This window comes from Chinchilla lanigera, unplaced genomic scaffold, assembly GCF_000276665.1.
Source record: "Chinchilla lanigera isolate Chin_1 unplaced genomic scaffold, ChiLan1.0 scaffold00096, whole genome shotgun sequence".
In the NCBI taxonomy this organism is placed as follows: Eukaryota; Metazoa; Chordata; class Mammalia; order Rodentia; family Chinchillidae; genus Chinchilla; species Chinchilla lanigera.
The window spans coordinates 1,632,445-1,655,536 of NW_004955497.1; the positions used below are offsets into that span (position 1 = coordinate 1,632,445).

General features: G+C 37.2%; 1 protein-coding gene across 3 annotated transcripts in view; it reads right to left on the reverse strand.

Moving 5' to 3' along the window:
- Positions 1 to 23,092, reverse strand: part of Xpo4 (exportin 4) — a 98,435-nt gene that overhangs the window by 69,500 nt on the left and 5,843 nt on the right. The window contains exons 1-3 of one of the 3 annotated variants that reach the window (XM_005406313.2): positions 8,320 to 8,409; positions 2,868 to 3,022; positions 2,618 to 2,759 (exon numbers count right to left, since the gene is read on the reverse strand). In XM_005406313.2, coding sequence (XP_005406370.1) covers positions 2,618 to 2,712 — 95 coding nt within the window. In that variant the 5' untranslated portion in view covers positions 2,713 to 2,759; positions 2,868 to 3,022; positions 8,320 to 8,409. Of the gene's footprint in view, positions 1 to 2,617; positions 2,760 to 2,867; positions 3,039 to 8,319; positions 8,426 to 23,092 lie in introns of those variants that run through there. The other 2 variants (XM_013505464.1, XM_005406312.2) reach the window with 2 other exon arrangements.

The following is a 23,092-nucleotide window of genomic DNA, read 5'->3' on the forward strand; positions in this document are numbered from 1 at the left end:
GAAATTTTCAAAACAAAATTTACAAAAAAATGTGTAAGTGTACTGTCTCAATAGTGAACCCTACAAGTAACTCTAAAATCATTTCTGAACTAATCAAAATTATTTTAAAATGAAATTATTTTAATAATATAAGAAAGCACACAAAAAAACATAATAAAAACCTGTTACACATTTGCATCTAGGGAGAATGGCAGAGTTCCAGGGTTCCCAGGTTGGAAAGAAAGATGCACAGGGAGCTCCAGAATGGAACCTTCTAGGGCCCAGATGTTCCCTGTGACCCTACACTCCTTAGGAAGGTTTGGACCATGGTGATGCCTGTGGAACCAGGACTCCCAGAACTATCTCCTGTGATCCTGATCTCAACTACATTTTATGTCACTTCCCCAGTTTAGGTCAATTACCCATCAACAGACTGCACATCCGAAAAACAAGCCTACAGGGCAAATTTGTTTATCTTCTTACAAACCAGGCATGGTGGTACACACCTATAAGATCTTAGCACTCGGGAAGCTCAGGCAAAGAGAACAAGTTCAAATCTAGCCTGGGGAACTTAGCAACTTAGTAAGACCATGTCTCAAAAAATAAAAAAGGACTGGGAATGTAGTTCAATGCAAAGGCCCAGGGTTCAATACCCAGTGCCACCAAAACAAATTTTTTATCCTACATATTATCCTTCCCACATGTAAACTAATATAAACACAAGCACCTCAAGATTTCTTTTATTATATAAAGTTCTCTCTCAACTTCTGTTCAACTATAAATATACACTCAAAATTTATTTCAAAATATTTTGCTAGCACAAAGAAATGATTCAGAACATCATTTTTAGTAAAATTCAGCCAAATATGTATCTCTTCCATGTTGAGTCTAATAGCAATTTTGATGTGTGGAAATGACAGTGCGTGCAAAAATAAATAAATAAATACACAAATAAATAATGCAACAAACACTTGCTGTCATTCTCAAGACTTATACTTACTATTTAACTTTATGTTACAGAAGGATAGAAAGAAAAACAGTTCTCTTAGGTCTAGCAAATATAGCCAAATAGAAACAAAAGGGCAAGCTACTATGACATCCAAACAGACTCACCAAACAAACAAAAGTTACGGCATTTCTGGGCATAATGGCACACGCCTGTAATCCCAGCAATTGGAAGGCTGAGGCAGGAGTACCACCACAAGTTCAAAACTAGCCTGGACTATACACTGAGTCCAAGGCCAGCCTAAAGTAATAGTGAGACCCTGTCTCAAAAAACCAAAAATTGAAGGAATGGGGGGGTGGAATCAATCAATCCAGTATAAAGGAGAAGAGAAAGTTTTAAAACCAGGAGCAAACCTCTCTAATTCTATTAAAACCAGAAAAGTAAGTTACAACTTCCCCAGAAACATGTATACATTAATCTATAGGACACGTTATTGCTAACTCTATCATGCTAACACCTAAGTACACTTGGTCACTTTTCCCTCACAAATTTTTCTATATGTAAAGTATCAGCAATTAACTAAGTACTAAATTTAAGACAGTAATTATTGTTAAATAATATAAATTCCAAGACTGCTGGTGGACAGCTGGCAGGAACAAATGCAGTATCTAAGTAAGATTTACAGTATGCTCTAAATAAGATTTTTTTTGCATATGTTTAGCCCCATTAACACCATTCCTAAGTACACATGTTTTTGATTACATAACAACCCTCTTCTTCACTGAATCTGGAATTAAGTATCTGCAGTATTCAATTGCACAAACAGCAACACTGGCTTATTTTTAAATGAATAGTTTTAGTGTTGGGAGACTTAAAAAAAAAAAGTAGCAAATCAATTTCTTCCCCAAAATTGTGTAGATAATATTTTTCCTCACATTTTTCTTTTTTAAAAAGTCATATAAGCAACAGCTATATATAGTTTTGTAAAATGTTTAAACATTACATATGTGTGCAAGGTAAAAAGAAAATTCACTTTGACTTCTTTCCTTAAGCCTGACCCCTTGTTCAAAGGAAATTGAAACAGTCTGATGCTTTCCTTAAAGAATATTTCCTATGCAATGTTTTTATGTACATATGTAACATTAGCTTTGGTAATGACATTTAATCTTCCTCTTCTCTGTAGCTGTGGGATACTCACTTAAATACTTATCCCATTCTAAACTTAAAACATGTTACAAAAGAAATAACTAAGATCAATTTTTATTTATAACCAAATTACTGAGAACTCTACAACCACCAAAAAAAACCCCCCTAACATCCAGCACAATCTTTTTAAAGAAACAAAAGCCAGTATCATAACTTCAAAGAGGGCTAGGGATATAGCTCAGTGGCACAGTGCCTGCCTGGCAAGCATAAGGTCCTGAGTTTGATTCCTGATAGAAAAGAAAACAAAACGAAACGAAAAGAAAAGAAAAGGAAAGAAAAAGAAAAAGAAAAGATAACCTTAAATAAAAGATATTACTTCATTAAGTATGAAAACAACCCATGACCACATGTGTATTCTTTAAAATATGAACCTCACATACTGCTTAACTACAAATTCAACCATTAAAAAACTCAAGCAAGCACTCGAAGTTCAGACACAGAAGCTCAGCAAAAGTATTTGAGACAGTCTCTTTACCGTGTACTTACTTGGGCCTCTGTAAGACATAGGTTAAAAGGAATGTTCGCAGGGACTCAATGCTGCCTTTTTCCAAAAGAATCCACTCTCGGACGACTGCCTCCATTACGGCGGTGGCAGCTTGGAAAAGGACATAGTCCACTTTACTAGTCTCTGAGAAGAAAAACGAAAACTTCCTTTAAATAACTGTCCACACTACCTTGAACATTTTGCGCTTATTAATTTTAAAACAACTTTTCAGACAAGGAATAAGATGGTTACCTGTTCTTTTTTTAATCCAGTGACCTTGCTCTAGCACCACAAAGAGGTTAGTTCCTCTCAGAAGACACCTCAGGCAGGTGGCAGCTAATCACCGATCACAATTTTCACAAACTTTCCTCACCTCTCTTCAACTGTTACTTCCAAAGCATGAAGAACTAAAAAATAACACAGCTTTAAAAAAAATAAAAATAAAAATATAAAGCAATCAGAAAATGGCCTAAGATTCTCACCCTGTGCAAAACCAGAACTTTATATTACAAAAATATCTTACTAATCCAGTCTTTGAACATTACTATTTGTGATGAGCCATGCTGTAAAAAATTTTGATTTTTAACTAAGTCTTCAGCAGGATGACTCATCTCCAATAGCAAGTTCAGAAACAGAAACATTCATGTTGAGGTTATTTTTCTCAAAATGTTAAAACAAGTTATGTTTACACAGGTGAGAAGTTCTTGTGAATTTTCTGATTGCAGCACTGATCAAACTAAGTAAATCCCGAAGCTACACTTTAAAAGACCCAGCCTGAACTAGCAAGGTATAGCATCTAAACTAAACACTCAACCAGGAGGAAAAAATAGAGAATTAACACATCTAAGAAATATTTTGAATTAATTTTCTATTTTTTCTTCTATTCACCCAATACCACTATCAGTTTCCAAGCAACATTATCAAAGTAAGAAACAGTCAAAATGAAGTCAAGAAAAAGCAGAAATGTTCTGAAGGTCCACAAAATAACCATCATATGAAATCCTTGAAAAGTCTATGGTTAGACTCCAGATTATCTTCCAAGATCACTGGACAGGACCATCTGGAAGCCACGAGAAATTAACGGTAGGCCTACAATGGCACCTTCAAGAACTTATCAGAAGAGCATGAAGATACAGTCAGGCACACTGTTTTCTTTCCTGTTCAAGCTCAGGTCATTAACAATTGTGCAAGTGGTCTTCACACAATTAGGCAAAAGCATGGAGGGAAAGGTGTACCCTACATAAATTCCTATCACATTAGACCACTTCATGGGAGGTTTCAACATACCAAAACTACTAGGAGGAACCATATGGACCTGTTTTTCTTTAGTTTTGCTTAAATATGAATTCTAATTGAAATAATAATTAGAATCCACAAAAACTTAGAAACCTTAAAATATAATAAAAATAAAGCACCAGCTTCTAAAAAACGTGATCCTTATAAAGATATGCTTAATGTTCTAGCAGGGAAAAAACAGAATTTTACTCAAAGAAGATTTAAAATATAGGCTACATCTATTTAGATCACTTACGCAGAATATGGCTCTTTAAATAAGTGCTTATTATAAACCTCTTCTAGAAGGCAGTGATGACTGCCTGGCCTCCTTTCCTACTGAAATTTTAAGGGCAAGAAAACTGAAATCCTAATCATGGGACTTTAAGAAGGACTCACAGACTTTCAAAAATAGAACTCTACAGATCATCTGCTGCATTTCCTGCATTTTAAAGTTGGAGAAACTGATGCCACAAAAGGCAAGAGAGGAGACTGAGGTCACATGCTGGCAAATGTTCCATAAACAACACTAGCCCACCCTAAAAGGTATCTACCACTGAAACAAGACCAAATAACCACCTTCTGATGTTCACGGGCATTGAAATATGCTTATTTTTAACCACCTGTGCTTATATCTTAGCTTTTCCCCCTTCGGTGGCAATTACAGAAGCACGATATTTGAAAATTTTCAACAGACAATGAAGCCACGCCTGGTGGTGCACACCTGCATTCCCAGCACTTGGGAGGCTGAGGCAGGAGACCAACGTGAATTTCAGGCCAGCCTGGGCTATGTATGAGTTCAGGCCCAGCCTGAATGCACAGACTCTGTCTTGGAAAAAAAAAAAAAAAAAAAGACAATGAAGTCTTAAAATTTTTTTCTTTTATATATGTTATTAAATGAAGATCTCTAAGTTACTATTCTTACTGGAATCTGTCTCTGAGAATGGAAGAATTTGGGAAAAAAAAAAACCCAAATTAAAGAATTTAAAAGTAGGAATTTTTCTAAACTAATTATTACACTTTCTCATAAAAACTATGCAATTCGCCTTCACAAATTGTTTTCATACATAGCATAAATGTTTAAGAGAAGACAGAAGGAATTCTAGAAGCCTCACTCGTATGAGATCAAACTTCCCCAGCACATGAGCTTATTCTTAAAAGCTGCTGGCTATATATATAAAGATGCTCAAAACTGCGAAGTCTTCATGAAGAACTCACAATTCATCTAGAATTTCTTAACTTTTAGGAAGATCTGCTGCTAACCTAGGACACTGCCAAGATGATAAAGCATCTGAGGTCACTTTAGCAGAAAGCCTTCACTTGCTACCACAATAATTTTAGCAATAATTATAGCAGCTGGGTAATCCCAGCACTCAGGAGATTGAAGCAGGAAGATCACCATGAGTTCAAGGCCAGCCTGGGTGACATGGTGACTTCAAAACTGGCCTGAACTACATGGTGAAACCGGGTCTCAAAAAGCCAAAAAAAAAAAAAAGAGGATTTATGGGAAAAAAAATCATTTCTATCTTGTCAGCCATCTGAAACTAGACAGAACCATACAGGCAGAAGTTTGAGTGAAGTAAATAAAGAGAGAAAGCACTGCAATCTGATCAAAGACGTTTTTAAAAGAAGAAAAATAGGCCACAGATATTCAGCTACTACCATTACCTCTCTGGCCTTAAAGATTTCTGTCCAAAATAGGAAATGCAAGCTCCAGGAAACGCGCTCTTTTGGCTTAATGACATCTGTGCCCACCAACCAATAGTAAGCCTTAGGTGAAAGAAGATAAACTTGATAGCATTATTAAAGAAACCATGTTCCGTATATAGAGAAATCAAAGTGTACTGGTTTACTTGACTTTTTACTGGTTTATAAGTGAACTTGCAATCCATTTCTCCTGCAGTATTAAAAAACAATGCTATGAAGTTAGCTCTAGAAGGGATAAACCCATCCCTCATAGTTCTTGGTTATTTCTTTAGGCAGAACAGAACTCACAGGTTTTTTGAAGAATATCTGACCCTAAGAAACTAGTAAATTCTTAAGAACCAAAGATTTCTGAGGTGAATTAGTCTAAAAGTACTCTTCTGACAAAATACACAAGCATGCAACACGCACACATAGACACACACAATACACACAGAGAAAAGAACAAAGAAAAAAAACTAGAATGGAAACAATAAGGAGAGGGAAATGAGGAAAAATGAGAAACCCAGAAAACTGAAGTTAGAAGTGAAAAGAATTTAAAGAAGCCAGAAAAGGGAAGCATCAAAAAGAACTTCTCCCTTTTATAAGAATATATTTCCCAGACATTCTATAAAAATGACATATAATCCCTAAATAAGAATGTGAAAATTCTGAATTGTGATTGGCTGCCACTGGTATGAGAAGTCTTCTTAGAGGAATCTGCCCCCCTGTGCTGGTGGCAACTGAGTAAGGAGTTAAAAAAGGTTTTCTGGAAGTTCAGATGTAAACATTAATGTAACACAGGCTTTGCAGTACATTAATGGTTATGTTTGTCATACATGCATGCCACCTTATAAATAGTTAATGTCTCAAAACTCAAACTGATTTTAAAAGCACAGCCAGAACAAGCAATACTACTCTTTGGAAAATTTTATCAAGAAAACAAAAGTAATCTAAAACAAGCTCAAATTGGAAAAAAAAAAAAAAAAAGTCATAAAATATACATATTCTAGAAAGGAAACAAATATTCTCAAATAAAATACTTGTAACTTAGATCAACCATTTCCTACCAGTCTCGCATGACACTGCATAACAACAGAAAGATGAAACACTGATGGAATGAATCCTTGTCAATGAAAGTATGGCAGAAGCCGTGAAAACCAGACTCAAATTATTTTAAGTTAATACTAACAGTTTAACACATGGCTTTCTGAATCTATTAACACCAAACAATTTCAAATCAGTATGGGTGAGGTAACAGTTCCTTAATCTCTTCATATGAATGTTTTAGTTTTGCTTCTTTTAACGTTGAGTTAAATATTCTACACAAGCATAAAGTAACAGTTTTCTTAGTAACAGAAACAAATCCACCCAAGTATATACATGGATCACTTCTAAGGAAATGAATTTAAATGGTCTAATCTAGAATTGAAAAGGTAGTTGTTAAAACTTTGCTCTAACAATAAATGAGATCTAACTCTTGAATGGAATAGAGTCAACTTCACCACTGCTGGTAGCTCCTCACAAACAGAAAACACTGAATTTTAAAAACTGGTCATATTTTTTAAAAGCTATTTTAAATGAGGTAATGTGGCCATGGCATTTAGCTTATTGTTCACAAAGTGCTTTAATACATGTTAGTACATGTGCACCTCACAACTTAAGATAGCCAGGTCCATTTAGTCAAGTGGTATCATTATTCCCATACTGCAGATGAAAAACAGGCCCAGAGAGGTTGACTTCCTGAACTTCACAATGTGCAGCAAGCACCCCTGGCAACCGGATCTCACAGTCCCAACACCAGCACTCTTTCCATTGCAACCTTACAGCTCTCACTACAAGCCCTAGACATAAAACATTTTTTAACATATAACCGTAATTGTAGTTCACTTCAATCTGGAAACCAGGTTACTCTGGGGTAAAAAGCACAAAAATAACAGGTCAGATGTTTTAGGTCCTAGTACTCAACTAATGAATTTTGTGGTCATGGATGACTCAACCTTTCAAAGCCATAAGGCTTAAGTATGAATTATATAAAAGATGGCTTCAACTACAGAAAACATCTAATGGTAATCAGATTATAAAATAATAAGCAATGAAATCTACCTTGCTGTTACTGAATTAAGAGACGGAATGCAACGTCACATACAACTCTTAGAAAATGCCATCTTTAGACAAAAGTTGTAATCCTTGTGACTGCTTTAGAAGAGATCATTTCTATAATTAGGTCAAAATAAGGAACTTAGAAAATATATGTGATGAAAGTAAATCAGTGCTTTATTTTATGATGTATGCATAAGGATAACCTACCCAGAAGTGACTTTCTCAAGCAAGCTGAGTACAAAATAAATGGTTAAAAAAAAAATAAACAACACTATGGAAAAACAACTAAAAGAAAGAAAATATAGAATCTTCCAAAAACTAACTTTCAAATTAACATAGGAAAGAAAATGTAGTACATTTCCAGTAACCAATGGTATGACATTTGAAAATAAATGAAAAAAACACTAGATTCCCCCCAACACACATACATACTATTACAGTCTTCGCATTATTGTCAATAATTAAACAATATGTAAGGGAAAAACTACAAAGTAAAAACAAAATTTTCTTCCTGGTTTCACAGAACATCTTTAAAGCCACTACAATACAATTATTATTTATGGAAAATTACTAACTGCACATCTGCTTATCTTAAAATAGCAAAACCAGATGTCTATGCCAAAATATCTTTAAAATGAATACTTACCCAAAATATGCTTGCAAACTGCAAATGGTGATTTTGATTTTCTAAATGATAAGAATATATGTTCTGCATGCTGTCGTTGTTCATTATTGACCATGGAAGGTGGTGCCTTGAGAGTTAAAAACAAAAACAGTAATGATTTAATGAGAAAGCTTGAACAACAAAAATCCTTCTACCCATAAGACAAGAAAACGTGCCAGGCATAGTGGCCCATTCTTGTAATTCCAGCTACTTGGGAGGCTGACACAGGAAGAGTCCAACTTCAAGGCCAATCTGTGTGATTTAGTAAGACCTTATCTCAAATGTTTTTTAAAAGGCTGAGGAGACAACTCAGCAGGAAAGCACTGCTAGCACACTCAAGGCCCTGGGTTCAACTCCTATGGGGGGCGGTGAAGGAGAATGTTTTCTTTCTCTTTGCTGGTGTTAGGAGAAATAAGGGAACAAATTTCTGCTTAATTTCTAAGGAACTACTATTGTATACAGTATCATAATGAACATTTAAAGTTTTAGAAAATAAAATTCGTGGTGAGGTTTGAGTCAGAATCTATTAAAGTTGCCAGTATTTTTATAACAGTACATACTTGTCTAACAAATTTTTAATTTTATTTTTAATCAGATTTTATTGGTACATTTTATTTTTAAATTTTTATTAATTAATTTATTTTTTGTCTTTTTGAGGCAGGGTCTCACTATGAAGTTCAGACTGGCTTTGAGCTCACTTTGTAGCCCAGGCTGGACTCAAACTCCCAACAGCCTCCCAAGCACTCGGATTACAGGTATGCACCACCACGCCTGGCTGGTACATTTTAGATATACATAATGATCACATTCATCAGAGAATTTGTACCTGTACATGATATAACTTTTTCCCCATTGTATTTTTTACAAAGAAAATAATTTATTATTACCTTTTATTCCACAATAGGCCTGTGTCTGATATGACCTAGTTCTAAATTCCTCAGTATTGGTAAAACTGAATCCAATTTACAAAAAAAAATTTCTTTCTTTCTTTCTTTCTTTCTTTCTTTCTTTCTTTCTTTCTTTCTTTTTTTTGGTCCTTTTCGAGACAGGGTCTTGCTAAGCAGTTCAGGCTGGCCTTGAGCTCATTTTGTAGCCCAGGCTTGGTCTCGAACTCACAATGATCCTCCTGCCTCAGCCTCCCCCCCCCCAGCGTTGGGATTACAGGCGTGTGCAACCACGCCCAGCCTAAAAAAATTTTCTAAAAGCAATCCTTTAAGATAAAGGATCAAATAATTCTACCTCTAAAATCACTATTAAGTCAGGAAAAAAAAAAACACAAAGCAGTTAAGTTTGGAATTTATGAAACTCCTCTTTGAATACTACACTAATCAACCAAAAGGGCAAGGCTTTTCTATCTTACCAAAACCAACTTGCACAATCTGCTCAGATTTTTAAAATTCCATTTTGGTGTAACATTCTTTCTTCTGAAGATAATACTCTTTACAGACAGATACTATATACTCAAATATATAGTCCTATTACATGGTCTGGTTATTTTTGACTCACTAAGAGCTATTCTAAAGAGAACAGGAAAAAGAGACTGGTTATACAGCCTTTCAATCTGGAAATAATATCTGTTCTACCATCTATCTATATTATTAGTTTTAGAAACATTTTTGGGTAGATGATAGATGAATAAACCCTTTTTATTGTAACCAATATGAGGAGAAATCATAATTTATATCAAGGAATCTCAATGAAGAAAAAAACGGTAACCAAGTGCATTAAATCATTATTTATCATAAATTACACCAATTATGCAACATTAGTCACTCTAATTTCAGTCAATATAGTAAAGCAGTGATATACATTGAAGGAAAATTAACTACTGCGATACTCTGGTTTAAGTGAATTAGTATAATTAGCTAAAGGCAGTTCAGACTTTTCCTAATGGTACAGCACCCTCTTGTGTTAAATTCTTTAAAAATTTTTTTTTAAAAAAAAGCTTTCCTAGTAAATTACGGTAAATAGCTAACTACATCCATAGGAAAATATTTTGTCCTTCCACTCGTGAATTATTCCCATCATTTTCTCTAGTTCCACAAGACAAATTTATATTTTTATAAGGTATCTCCTCACTTTTTATGTTTGGTAACTATACTGTGAATAGACAGCATATCGGAAAACACTGCTAGTAAATACTGCTACATATACAAATTAGATCGTCTAGGCAGTTTCTGAATCATTCTTCTTCTTATCCTTAAAATGCCCTTACACATGCATAATTATACACATATAGTACGCTACTCTACATATAAAATGTTTTTAGTTACTGATCTAAAGTCACATACTTAATCTATTAAAAAGCACAAGTGTGACTATAACATTAGTGTAGCAAAGGATGATATTCCATTTATAAAATACAGACAGAATGAAATGTAATCTAAAAGTTAGTATTAACCATGTACTTGAATATTTTGTTTTATTTTTTAAGACAGGGTCTCACTATGTAGTTCAGGCTGGCCTTAAACTCACTATGTAGCCCAGGGCGGCTTGAATTCATGGCAATCCTCCTCCCTCAGGCTCCCAAGTGCTGGGATTAAAGACGTGTGACACCACGCACAGCTCATATCCTTGAATATTATCAAACAATAAAATCACTTACATTAAGTGGCAGGATGATACTCACTTTAGTTTCTAAAACCAAACATTTAAATTCCTTCTTGAAAATTAGATGTGGTAGTATGCACCTGTAATCCCACTTACTCGGGAGGCTGAGGTGGGAGGATCACTTTCAGGCCCAAAAATTCAAGGCCAGCCTGGGCAACATAGCAAGATCTCATATTATTTTGTTTATCCCCAAATTCCTGGGGCCTACAACATTAAAAAGGAAGAGGTACTGAGTGATAACTAACATTTATTATCCAATTTACAAAAAAAAAAAAAAATCTTTTTTTTTTTTTTTTGAAAAACACAGCATCGCAGGACCTTTTAGATACATACACATATATCTAGATATACAAAAAAGGAAGAAACAGAAGGGAAAAGGAAGGTAATCTCACTCATCCTTGCAATATTACAGGGAAGACACAGCAGTCCTTGCTTTATTCTAGGTTTCACTTTCCTAGCTTTATTTACCCAAAGTGAATTGTGATCTAAACATATGAAGTGGGAAATCCCAAAAACAAACAATTCATGGTTTTAAATTGTGCATCCTCCTGAGCACTGTGATGAAACCTGGCGCACTTCCATTCAATTCACCCTAGGATCTGAGCCATCTCCTCGGTCGAGAATATCCACTACAGTACTTGCCTTAGTCACTCAGTGGCCATCTCAGTTATTAGAGCAGCTGTTACACAGTCTCATCTGACCCCAGCAACATACCTACACAATTATCTCTTCTTTTACTTATGGAGAAACTGAAATTCAGAAATTGTTGTGTACCTAAGATCACCAACTTATTAAGTATCATAACTAGAATCTGACTTTCAATTCTGTGTCACATTAAAACCAATACTTTGAACTTCCTAAATATTACTGTAAAAGAGGGGGGACATAGTTGGGTGGACTAGTATCTCTCAGATATGCACAAGAGAAATCTGAATAATATTCGTTTTGTTTTTTGAGAAAAGATCATGCCATGTAGTCCAGGCTGGCCTTGAACTCACAGTGTAGTCCAAGCTGGCCTCAAACTTGTGATACTCCTGCCTCTCAGCCTCATGATGGCTAGGATTATAGCCATGAGCTTCCATGTCTGGCTTGTACACAATATTCTTGATTTACTACCAGTATTACAACCATTTTTAAAAAGTTACACTGAAAACTGGGTAATACTTATAGAGAATAAACTATGAAACTAGAAGAAAAAATATGTTTTGAAGTCATGCCTTAGAGCTCATATTAAACATCTCTTAGCTTTGATTCTGTAATTGTCTTTTAGAAATGGATGATTTAATGCTCTAATTAGAAAGTGATAGATGTACTGCTCAAAAACATGACCATTCGTAACACTGAGCCAGGTATGGTAGCACACTGCTTGTAACCCCACTACCCAAGAGACAGGAGGATCACCCCAATGAGATTGAGGTCAGCCTGGGCTACACAGTGAGTTCAAGGTAAGCCTAAACTACATAGCAAGTCCTTGACTTAATCACTGAAAATTTTAGATTAATAGTAAGAATTTGCTCAACTTACTTTTCCCTCTATAATCTTTTTTCAAACCTTTGGAGTTTACCACTGCTCCTATCTCAATTTCAATCTACTAACCCAAAATGACACACTTTCTTATTTTATATTTATCATATCAAAAAATTGTATCACTATTTCACAATATTCCACAAGGAGTAATATAAATGTCAGGTATGGTTCTTTCCTGCTAAGTAAGTTTGAGAGCTGTTGCCCTAACTAATCCTTTGGGCTTCCCTAGTACATAACCCAAAGTTATCCTTTCAAATACTTTACCTCTCAAACCTCTCATCTTGTTTTGATCCTCATTACCCCTTTCCCTCAGAAATGACTTTATTCTTACTTTCACAGAGTAAAATCCACAGCAAGATTGGGTCACATATAAGGCCCTGATTCAAAATCCTTCCGGTGTGAAGAACTCCTTCTTGCATCTTCCTCTTGAAAATCTCCCTTCATCCCAACATTCTCCTTCTACCTCCCTGGCTGCCTGTAAAAGATCCCTTTTTCTAGCAACTTGCTAGTAAAAAGCAGCTTTCTAGTAAATCTATGTCCTCCTCCATCTCTCCTCGGCCCTCTCCCCTGCCCTTACCTGTGCTCATCTTAAAATTGTACTTAAGTGTGGCTGCCTTCTTTCTGATTACAGTCCTCCTCAATTTTACACAATCTTGGAGCCTCTAAGGACAGAACAGGACCAGCAGTCAGGAAGGCCTGGTTCTGACCCCCACCTATGTACCACACTAGCTTGGAAACTCCAGGCATGAGAGGGCCTGCCTGACTCCAAGGTCCACCTGCAAAATGCTGCTAGAAATTCATCTCATAACTGACCGAAAAACTGCATGTTGAAATAAGTGCACAGGTCTCACAAAAGTAATCTTCAATCATTAATAAATTCCCTGAAAGGGGCTGGGGATTTAGCTCAGCGGCAAAAGCGCCTGCCTGGCAAGTGCAAGGTCATGAGTTCGGTTCCCAGTACCAGAGAAAAACCAAAAAAAAAAATAATAATAAATAAATAAATTCCCTGAAAACCTCAAGGTTTATATGAGATGGTGGCCCTAACACATGAAAAAGACCAAAAAAATGGAATTAACCTCAAAAAAGTAAAAGGGAGGTCTCACTCCATCAGATATGAATACTTATGAAGGTATAATAATAATTTTTAAAACAATATTAAAGCAAAAAAAAAAAAAAAAATGAAGAGGAAGAATTCCCAGAAACTGACCTATGACCAATGACAAATAGAGGAGCAAAGGATTATGATGCTGGAAGACTGGATACTTCAACAGAACAAATTCTAGTTGAATTTAAACTTTAAAACAACACTAGGAAGAAAACAGTAAAGTGATTAGAAAACAAGAGATTAATATGCAAAAAAATCACAAGAGTATGAAATAGCAACTTGAAAGCAGAAACAGTTACAGCTATAGTTACAGCCTTAATATCCACTCTCTTTTTCCTACCAGAATTAATTCTATTTACACAGCAACGCACCCATCTAAATGATATTTCCAAATCTCTCCCCCGTCCCTTTCTCCTTCTTTTTCTTTGTTTTCTGAGACTGGGTCTCACTAGCAATGCTCCTGCTTCAGCCTTCCAAGTGCTGGTATTACAGATGTGTACTACCAAACTCAGCAACTAGTTCCTCTTCTAACTAGGAGCAGCTATAGATTAAGGACTGGGCAATAAAGTAGTTGCAAAATTTTTGGAGGGATTCCTTAAAGGCATGATTCAGCCGGAACCTAACACACTGCCTTTCCTCTTCTCTAGAAACAGGCATGATGGCGATAGTTCTCCCAACCATCTTGGATCATAAGAAGACTCAGAAGACGGAAAACATCCCTGAAGAATAGGAAAACACACAGAAAAGATTGGTGAGCCCCAGATGACCATCCCTGGATACTGTAACACCAAATGTGAGAGAGAATAAACTTTCTTCTTAAAAAATACTATTTGAGTTTTTTTATAATACACTGACAAGTCCAATCCCAAATATAAAATATAATAGACAAATGGCCAATTAACAATAGACTACACAGGGCTGGGGATTTAGCTCAGTGGCATAGCGCCTGCCCAGCAAGCGCAAGGTCATGAGTTCGATACCCGGTACCAAAAAACAAAAACCAAAAAAACAATAGACTACACAATTCAGAACAGCAAGTAAAATGGCTAAGAAACATACTCAACCTCACCAGCAAAACCAGCAAACACGGAAATGTAAACCAGACATGAACCATCGTTTCTGACTGATGTTAGACAAAAATTAAGTACAAAAATAAGGGTTTGGCTGGGCATGATTACGCCTGTAATCCCAGCATGCGACAGGCTGAGACAGGAGTTCAGGGCAGCCTGGGCTACACAGAGCTCAAGCCAGCCTGAACTACATAGCAAGACCCTGTCTCAAAACAGAAACAAGAACAAGAACAAAAACAAAAACAAGACAAGCATTTGGGAAGCTGGAGTTACCACAGATAATTATAAATTCCTGATGGCATCCTAAAATGGAATACTCCCTTGGGAATTTAAGATCATCCAGAAAAAGTTGTTGATCCTGAACAAAGTATGCACAAGTCCACTTCTAGGCATATATTTCCTACGGAACTTCTCCCATGTACATACAGAGGTGACAAAGCTATTCCCAAAGAACTACAATAGCCATCAAAAAAGAAAAGAAAAAAAAGTAACAATGTGAATTTCAGAGAAAAGAAAAAAAGCAGCAATGTGAATTTCCACAGCGCATCACAGTGTAATCATACAGTGGTGTATAAGGCAGTTAAAGGATTAGACTACCAACATGGACAAAAGCTGAAAATTATCCTGAATGAAAGAGGCAAATGAGAAGACCTACAATATACCACTCACATAAACATTTTAAATAGTATCTTTTTTACCTTTGTGGGGAAAGGACAAAAACATGGAAGGGGAAGTAAGCGATTTTTAAATTCTATAGTTACTTTTGCAGAGGAAGAGAGGCTGGAGAACAGCGTGTAAAGAACTTAAAAGGAGCTTCAAAGGTACCTGTGACACACACTTCCATGTTTCAGAAAATAAAACAAATGGCTTTATTAGCATTTGTTCATCTAGGAGGCAGGCACATGGTTTTGATTTATATTATCTACGTGCTTTTCTGTTCATTTGAAACACTGCATTTCCATACATGAGTGGGCCTTCCATTTCCCAGTGTACAGCTGATTAGATACCTTGAACATCTCTTCTACTAAAACCAAATAAAAATGATAGATAAAATATTTTGCCTTAATTTTTAAACACATCAGGGAAATTACAAGCAACTAAGGACACCCTAGAAACGTGCAGGAGAAGCAGGCATACAAGGATGAAGGCAAGCACTCATTTACCTGGAGACAGGTGCCAATCCTTACTGACTGAACCCACCCTTTGACAGCTGCCTGTCAAATCAAAGAATCAGGCCAACAAAACTCATACATGTTGGAAATGTCAGAAACAGAATATAAAATTTTAAAAAGCAAATAAAAACATAACTTTCAGTGTAGACTTCATCAAATTATATATAGCTGATCCCATTTATAAGAGATACCTAAAAGTCATAGAGAAATAAAATAGAGCCTAATACGGTGGTGCATGCCTATAACCCTAGCACTCTGGGAAGCTGAGGCAGGAGAATCACAAGTTTGAGTCCAGCCTAGGCAACTTAGGGACTTAGTGTCTCAAAAAATAAAAAAGTACTGAGCATGTTGCTCAGTGTGGAAGTCCATAGTTCAATCTCCAGTACAAAAGAAAGAGCCCAGCATGGTAACGCATGCCTGTAATCCCAGCACTCAGGAGGCTGAGGCAGGAGGATCTTTGTGAGTTCGAGTTGTGTAGCCAGCCTGGGTTACAAAGTGAGCTCAAGGCCAGCCTGAACTGCATAGCAAGACCTGTCTCGAAAGGACAAAAAAAAAAAAAAAAAAAAAAAAAAAAAGAGTATAGAACTTTACTTCAGAATAACTGGAAAATTCTGAAGATAGTGGTGATACCAGATGCACAAAAATGTGGAGGTACTCTAAATGATAAACCGTATCTTGTATTATGCCACAATAAAAAATAAAAGGAGGTGGTAATGGTAGCCCAAGGGAAGAGTGCTCACCTACTAAGCATGTTCCCCTGGGCTCAAGGCCCAGCTGCTGAAAGAGAAAAGGAAAAAATGAGCTAGAAATCACAACAGAACTTTTAGGAGCACATAAAAGAACTTTAAATATGAATCAAAATGTCTCAGCTGGATGGTAGTTACAACAGGACAGAGTCAACAGTCCAAACTCATTGAAGTGGTCACCTCGGGCTGCTAAGTTTTACTGTATATTAATATACTTCAATAAAAAAAGATAAAAATGCAAAAGACAGACTAAAAGGCATTTTGGACACCCTGAAAAGAAAAGTGGGGAAAACTACTGAAAGGCACAGAGGTATAAATGTGACATGTCCTAGAGAATAAAGTGAAGGACCATCTTCTGCTCCCCTCAGACCAGGGCCAGCCTCTGTAGACACCTCCTCACCCAAGATTCCTCTGCCCCTCTCAGTACTTTTCTGCTCCACTTCAAGTGGTCCTCGGTAGAATCTTGCCTAACACAGTCTGGAGTCTCAATGGAAAAAGAAAAGGAACCATGAAGATGAAGATCCCAAAGCTGATGAGGGACACTAACACTGGAATTCAAAAAGCCCAATGAATGTCAAGCCAAACAAAACACTGAAAAAAAAAAAAAAAACATTTGGGGCTGGGGATTTAGCTCAGCGGCACAGCCCCTGCCTGGCAAGTGCAAGGTCGTGAGTTTGGTTCCCGTTACCAGAAAACTACCTCCCCCCCAAAAAACCTTACTGGAATTATAGTGAAAATGAAAATTTCAATCAAAGAGAAGATGATAAAAGCAACCAAAGAAATAGGAATAAGAGATGGAAATTTCTTAAAGCAAATGAAGAACAGCCAAGTGTGGTGGCACACATCTGTAAACTCAGCACTCAGGAGGCTGAGGCAGGAGGACTGCTGTGAGTTTGAGGCCAGCCTGGACTACACAGTGAGTTCAAGGCCAGCCTAAGTTACACAATGAGACCCTGTCTCAAAAAACAAAAAAAGCAAAGTTGGGCTACTGAGAGAAAATGACTATTAGCTTAGAAATATATATCTAGGAGTAAGGCATGGTGGCATATTTGTACTCCCAGCACTAGGAAGGCTGAGGCAAGAGGATCCCTCAAGTTCACCTAGCATGTACAAGGCCTTGGATGCCAACCCAGCCCTACAGAAAACAAAACCTGTCTACAGTTCAGTCTGAGCATACTCCTACAGGAACAGTTTTACCAAACGATCACACAGGAGTACGCTCTGCCTGAGTCTTCCAATGGTGATTATCTTAAATCACTGTTTTTTAAAGCCGTTTTGTACCCTAGGGATATCTGGCAGTGTCTGAAATCATATTTGGTTGCCACACTAGGGAGCGTTGCGGCAACCAGTAAACAACAGGCAGGGATACTACTAAAGGTCCCTCTCAACAAGGATTAGCCAGCCCCAAATGTCAATACTGACACAGCTGCAAAACCTTGCCCCAGACGAATCTTCTCAAACTCAAAAATCAATGAATGAACAATGTACTTTTAAGGACAAAAAATACAGAACGCTCATCCACTCAGTCATTATGCAAGAATTACTTCATTACTCAGGATTCTGGGACAAGAACCTGGACCAACCTGTTTTGCTAAGAGGATATGTGACAGTATTCTTTCAACTTTTATGGTATCAGTGTAAAAAATAAAAATCTCTTGAGACAGTCTGTAACTGGAAAAATGTTACAGGTAGCCATGTTATATAAAGGTGATAAAAATAATTTTTATCATTCTATTTTGATCAATCTAAAAATGAAAATTATTTATAATCAAGTTAAATGTCTATCCTCTTTATCAATATTACACACTACCGGTATTTTCAAAAGTATTATGTTTTGGTGGCAGACTGTGCCACTGATAAGCTTAATTTCTGACACACAACGCTATTTTCACATTCAGAGATACACCTTAATGATTTAAACAATATTTCCTTCCCTGCGTGGCTTTCCTGTAAAGTGCTGCAAAATACTATTTGAAAATCTCCAGGGCTGTTTCGCTCATTGGTCAGGTTGGGTGTGTAGTTTGGTGACATCCTGGTGAGACCCTGGGTTCAATCCCCAGCACCACAAAATACCTAAAATATTAATTTTTTTTTCAACAGGGTCTCACTTTGTAGTTCAGGCTGGCCTTGCACTCACTGTGTAGTCCAAGCTGGTCTGCAAGTTGTTCTTGCCTCAGTCTCCCAGGTGCTAGGACCGCATGTGTGCATCACCATACCCAGCTTGAAACTATTCTTTTCAATATGTTTTTGAAATGAGGATTATTAAAAAAAATTTCCCAAGGCGGTCATGGTATCTACCTAAGAGGCAGAGACTGGAACATAACTTGAACTTATGAATTTGATCCTAACTATGGGGAACACAATGAAATCCCTTTCTCAAATGATTTTTTTCCACAATGTGACCTTCAGTAAGTTTGGCACAGCAGTAATTTCCAAAAGCTTACTCTGATGCAAGGTTGAAGCACCATTTTCAGTACCCTGAGCAAGCATTGTATGGTGTGTACTTTTGCAAGAAACATACCTTATCTTTGTTCAATATCTTGTCAGGAATGGATAGCAATCTCCATCTCATCTCCATACACCATGGTAGTCCTATACATGGGTCATCTCCAGGAAGTGCCAGTTTCAAAGATCTTAGCCAAACCCTATCTCCTTTTTTTTTTTTTTTTGGACACAGGGTCTCGCTATGCAGTTCAGGCTGGCCTTGAGCTCACTTTGTTGCCCAGATTGGTCTCAAACTCACAACAATTCTCCTGCCTCAGCTTCCCAAGATGTGGGATTACAAGCCTGTAGTACCATACCTGGCTCAAATCCTGTCTCAAAATTTAAAGTAAAAAATCTTAGGCATGCACTTAAGTGGTGAAGACCCTGGTGCTGAGCTCCCAAGACACAAAATGCAATTACTCATCACGAAGGTGACACCAGGACAAGGCGGCAGCAGTGGTGGTAGAGGCACTAGTGTGTCTCACGGTGGCCCTAGGTTGCACTGCGCAGGTTGGAAATTCTAAATTCCTGATCCTTCTGAGCCATTGGCAGTTTCAACGAGATAAACCTCTACCTCATAAAAGTCATGCCTGATTTTCCATCCATTAACTGACATCCTGACTTTTCCCCCTTTCTCTCTTTTCTTTTTTTGTACCGGGAATCAAACTCATGACCTCAGGCTCACCAGGCAAGCGCTTATGCCGCTGAGCTATATCCCCAGGCCTCTCCCCTTTTCTCAAAGAACCCTTCCCCACTGTTTGTGTGGGAACCTGGTATTTGAGAGTTAGTTCTCCTGTCTCCTTTTCCTCTGAACAAAGGGTAAATTTCCCTTCATGTTTAATTGGCTGTCACACTTGTAATGGGTCTTATGATTTGTAGAGGAAGAAAGACCCCAGTTTGGGTCTGAAACTGGTAAGTAGAAGAGGTGAAATCATTTTTGTAGGTATCAAAATATCACAGTAGAAGTGCACAAATATTGGATAAAAACTTAATGTCTGACTGGGCAACATTCCAGGACACGGAGCCAATAGGAAAAAAATCAGTTGTGTTTTTATACATTAATAATGATGTCACAAAAGAAAAAAAAAAAATCCCTTAAAGTAGTATGAAAAAGAACAAGTTCTTGGTAATGATGTTAAGACATATGGTAAAGCACATATATTCTGAAACCTAGAAAGCATTATCAAATGAAACAATAAGGATATAAAGATACACATATGTGAGACTGTGAAGCATATATATTGGTTTTATTCTGCTTCCCTGCAGATAACTATCTCTGCAATCTTTAAATTACTGAGTTTGTTTTCCACCAATGAGTTGTCTGATGGCTGGGGTCTCCTGGACAGCCTCACAGTACAGAAGCTTGCCATGGGTAGCAAACCTGTAACTAGAGCTGTCTCCAGCTGTCCCAGGTTCTTGCTTTTAGTGATAATGGAAATTAACACATGGCACAGAATTGCAAGAATAAGTTTTAAACAAAAACCGAGAAAGACGTGGCCCATGCCTGTAATCTCAGCACTCGAGAGGCTGAGGCAGGAGGATGTTTTGAGTCCAAGACTAGCCTGGCCACAAAGTGAGCTCAAGGCCACCCTGAACTGCATAGCGAGACCTGTCTCAAAAAAAGGCAACCCCCCCCCAAAAAAAACAAAAAAAAACCCAAAACAAAAGAAAAAAGAAAACTGAGAAAACAAATGATTCTGCATAAAACACTCTCTGACAAGGACATTCGGAATGGTTCACAAGCAAATGTCCTGGAGCCAGTTATATATGGAGTAGTGTGACTGGCTGGGGTATTATCATCAGTCATGATTCTCAATTTTTGTTTCTCAAAGCCAGAGAAACCCTTCTGCAGTGAGTAGTAAAACCATTTCTATCCAACAGCTTCCTCTTGGTGGTTTCAGTCAGGTGAGCCTTCAGTTCCTGGGTAACCACAGTTATGGCACAGTTTCTCATTTTCTTCCAGATAAAATTAACTGAGTGCGGTGACCCATGCTTATGATCCCAAACTCTGGAAGGCTGAGGCAAGAGGATCACGAATTTGAGCCCATTCTAGGCAATTTAGTGACTTAGCAAACCCCTGCCTCAAAATAAAAAATACAAAAAGGCTAGTGATATAGCTCAATCTGAAGGCCCTAGTACTGAAATAAATAGGACAAAAATCATAACAGACCCTGATCTGAACATTACACAATGTCTATATTAACAAAATATCACATGCTAGCCCATAAACACCTACAATGTTTGTGTCCATTTAAAAATCCTAATATTGAGGCCAGGCATGGTGGCACACACCTATAATCCTAGTGCTCAGGAAGCTGAGGCAGGAGGATCAAAGCCAGCCTGAGCTACATATGAAGTTCAAGGACAACATGAACTGCATAGATGAGACCCTGTCTCAAAACAAAACAAAACAAAACAACCTTATTTTAAAAAAAATTATAGGCCATTCAAGAAAGCAGTCAATAGCTGAGGATGTAGCTCAGTGGTAGAGCACTTGCCTAGCACACCTGAGGCTCCAGGTTTAATCCCCACCACCACAAAAAGAAAGCAGCCAGACTTTTAAAATATATACAATACTTAAGGGATGGGAATATAACTCAGTGGCACAAGCGCCTGCCTAGCAAGTGCAAGGTCCTGAGTTCAATTCCCGGTACCCCTCCAAAAAACTCCATTCAAAATATATACATTTAATTATTTCAAAATGGTGTATACTTATGATTCAATATTAATTTTTTTATTGTAAAAATTCAAACTATAATAAGACAGAGAAATGGAGGACACTTGCCATTTCCAAACCATTCTCTAGACAGGTGTTCTGAAGTGTTTAGTATGTATCTTCCAATTGTTTTACGCACATACAAATATATGCAGGTGTGTTGTGTACCTTTTCCTCACTTATTTTGAGTATCTTTCCATATCTATTCAGATTTTTTCATTAAAAAAAACAAAGGGCTGAGGATACAGCTCAGCAACACAGCGCCTGACTGGCAAGTGCAAGGTCCTGAGTTTGATCCTGGTACAAAAAACAAAAACAAAAACAAAAAACCCTACCACACATTATTAGATCTACCCTTTTTTTGTTGTTTGAGACAGGGTCTCACTTTGTAGTGAGAGTGCTGGGATTACAGGCGTGCACCACCACACATGGCAGATCTACCATATTTTTTAAGAATTCCATAAAATTCTATTATGCAGAATACCAGTTTATTAAACGATTTCCTTACAATTAGACATTTACATTGTTTCAGTCCTTGCTTTAGCAAAGTATACTAAACAACCTTTGTGTATGGGAAATATTTGCATAAGCTAAATGGCAAAAGTAAAATACCTGTGGTGAGGCTGGGCGTGGTGGCACAGGCCTGTAATCCCAGCAGGGGTGGGGGGGCTGAGGCAGAAGGACTGTTGTGAGTTAGAGACCAGCCTAGGCTACAAAGTGAGCTCAAGGCCAGCCTGAACTGCATATCGAGACCCTGTCTCAAAAAACCAACAGCAACAAATAAACAAAAATACACAAGGCAAAGAATGCCTAGATTTTGTTTTCTTTTACAGTACTGGAGACTGAACCCAAAGCCCATAAAGTGAGTTAATCTCTAGCTCTTTATTTAATTTTGGGACTGGATCTTGCTAAGTGGCTAAACTGCCAGGCTGGACTCAAATTTGTCAGCCTCCCAGAGTGCCTCCACATCTGGTGAATTTACAGATTTTTAAGGCTTTCAGAACATACCACCAAACATCAAAACTTGTCTCATTTTTATACTTCACTTTATTCTTGTTTCTGGACTATTATGCTCCAACTTTCTATTCTTTTCCTACGTCAACACTAGTGCTACAAATCTTAATCTATGGTACATCAAGCATCCAAAACTTATTTTTCTGTCTTAAAATGTTCTTGGTTATTCTCATACAATTATTCTTCCAGATATATTTTCTAAGTAATTAACTTTTTCTCTAGTCTCAAAAAAAGCTGAGACGGGAAGAACAACTCTGACTTACATTATGCTCAATTTATAAGTTTGTAAGGAACAACTTTTAACTTTAATC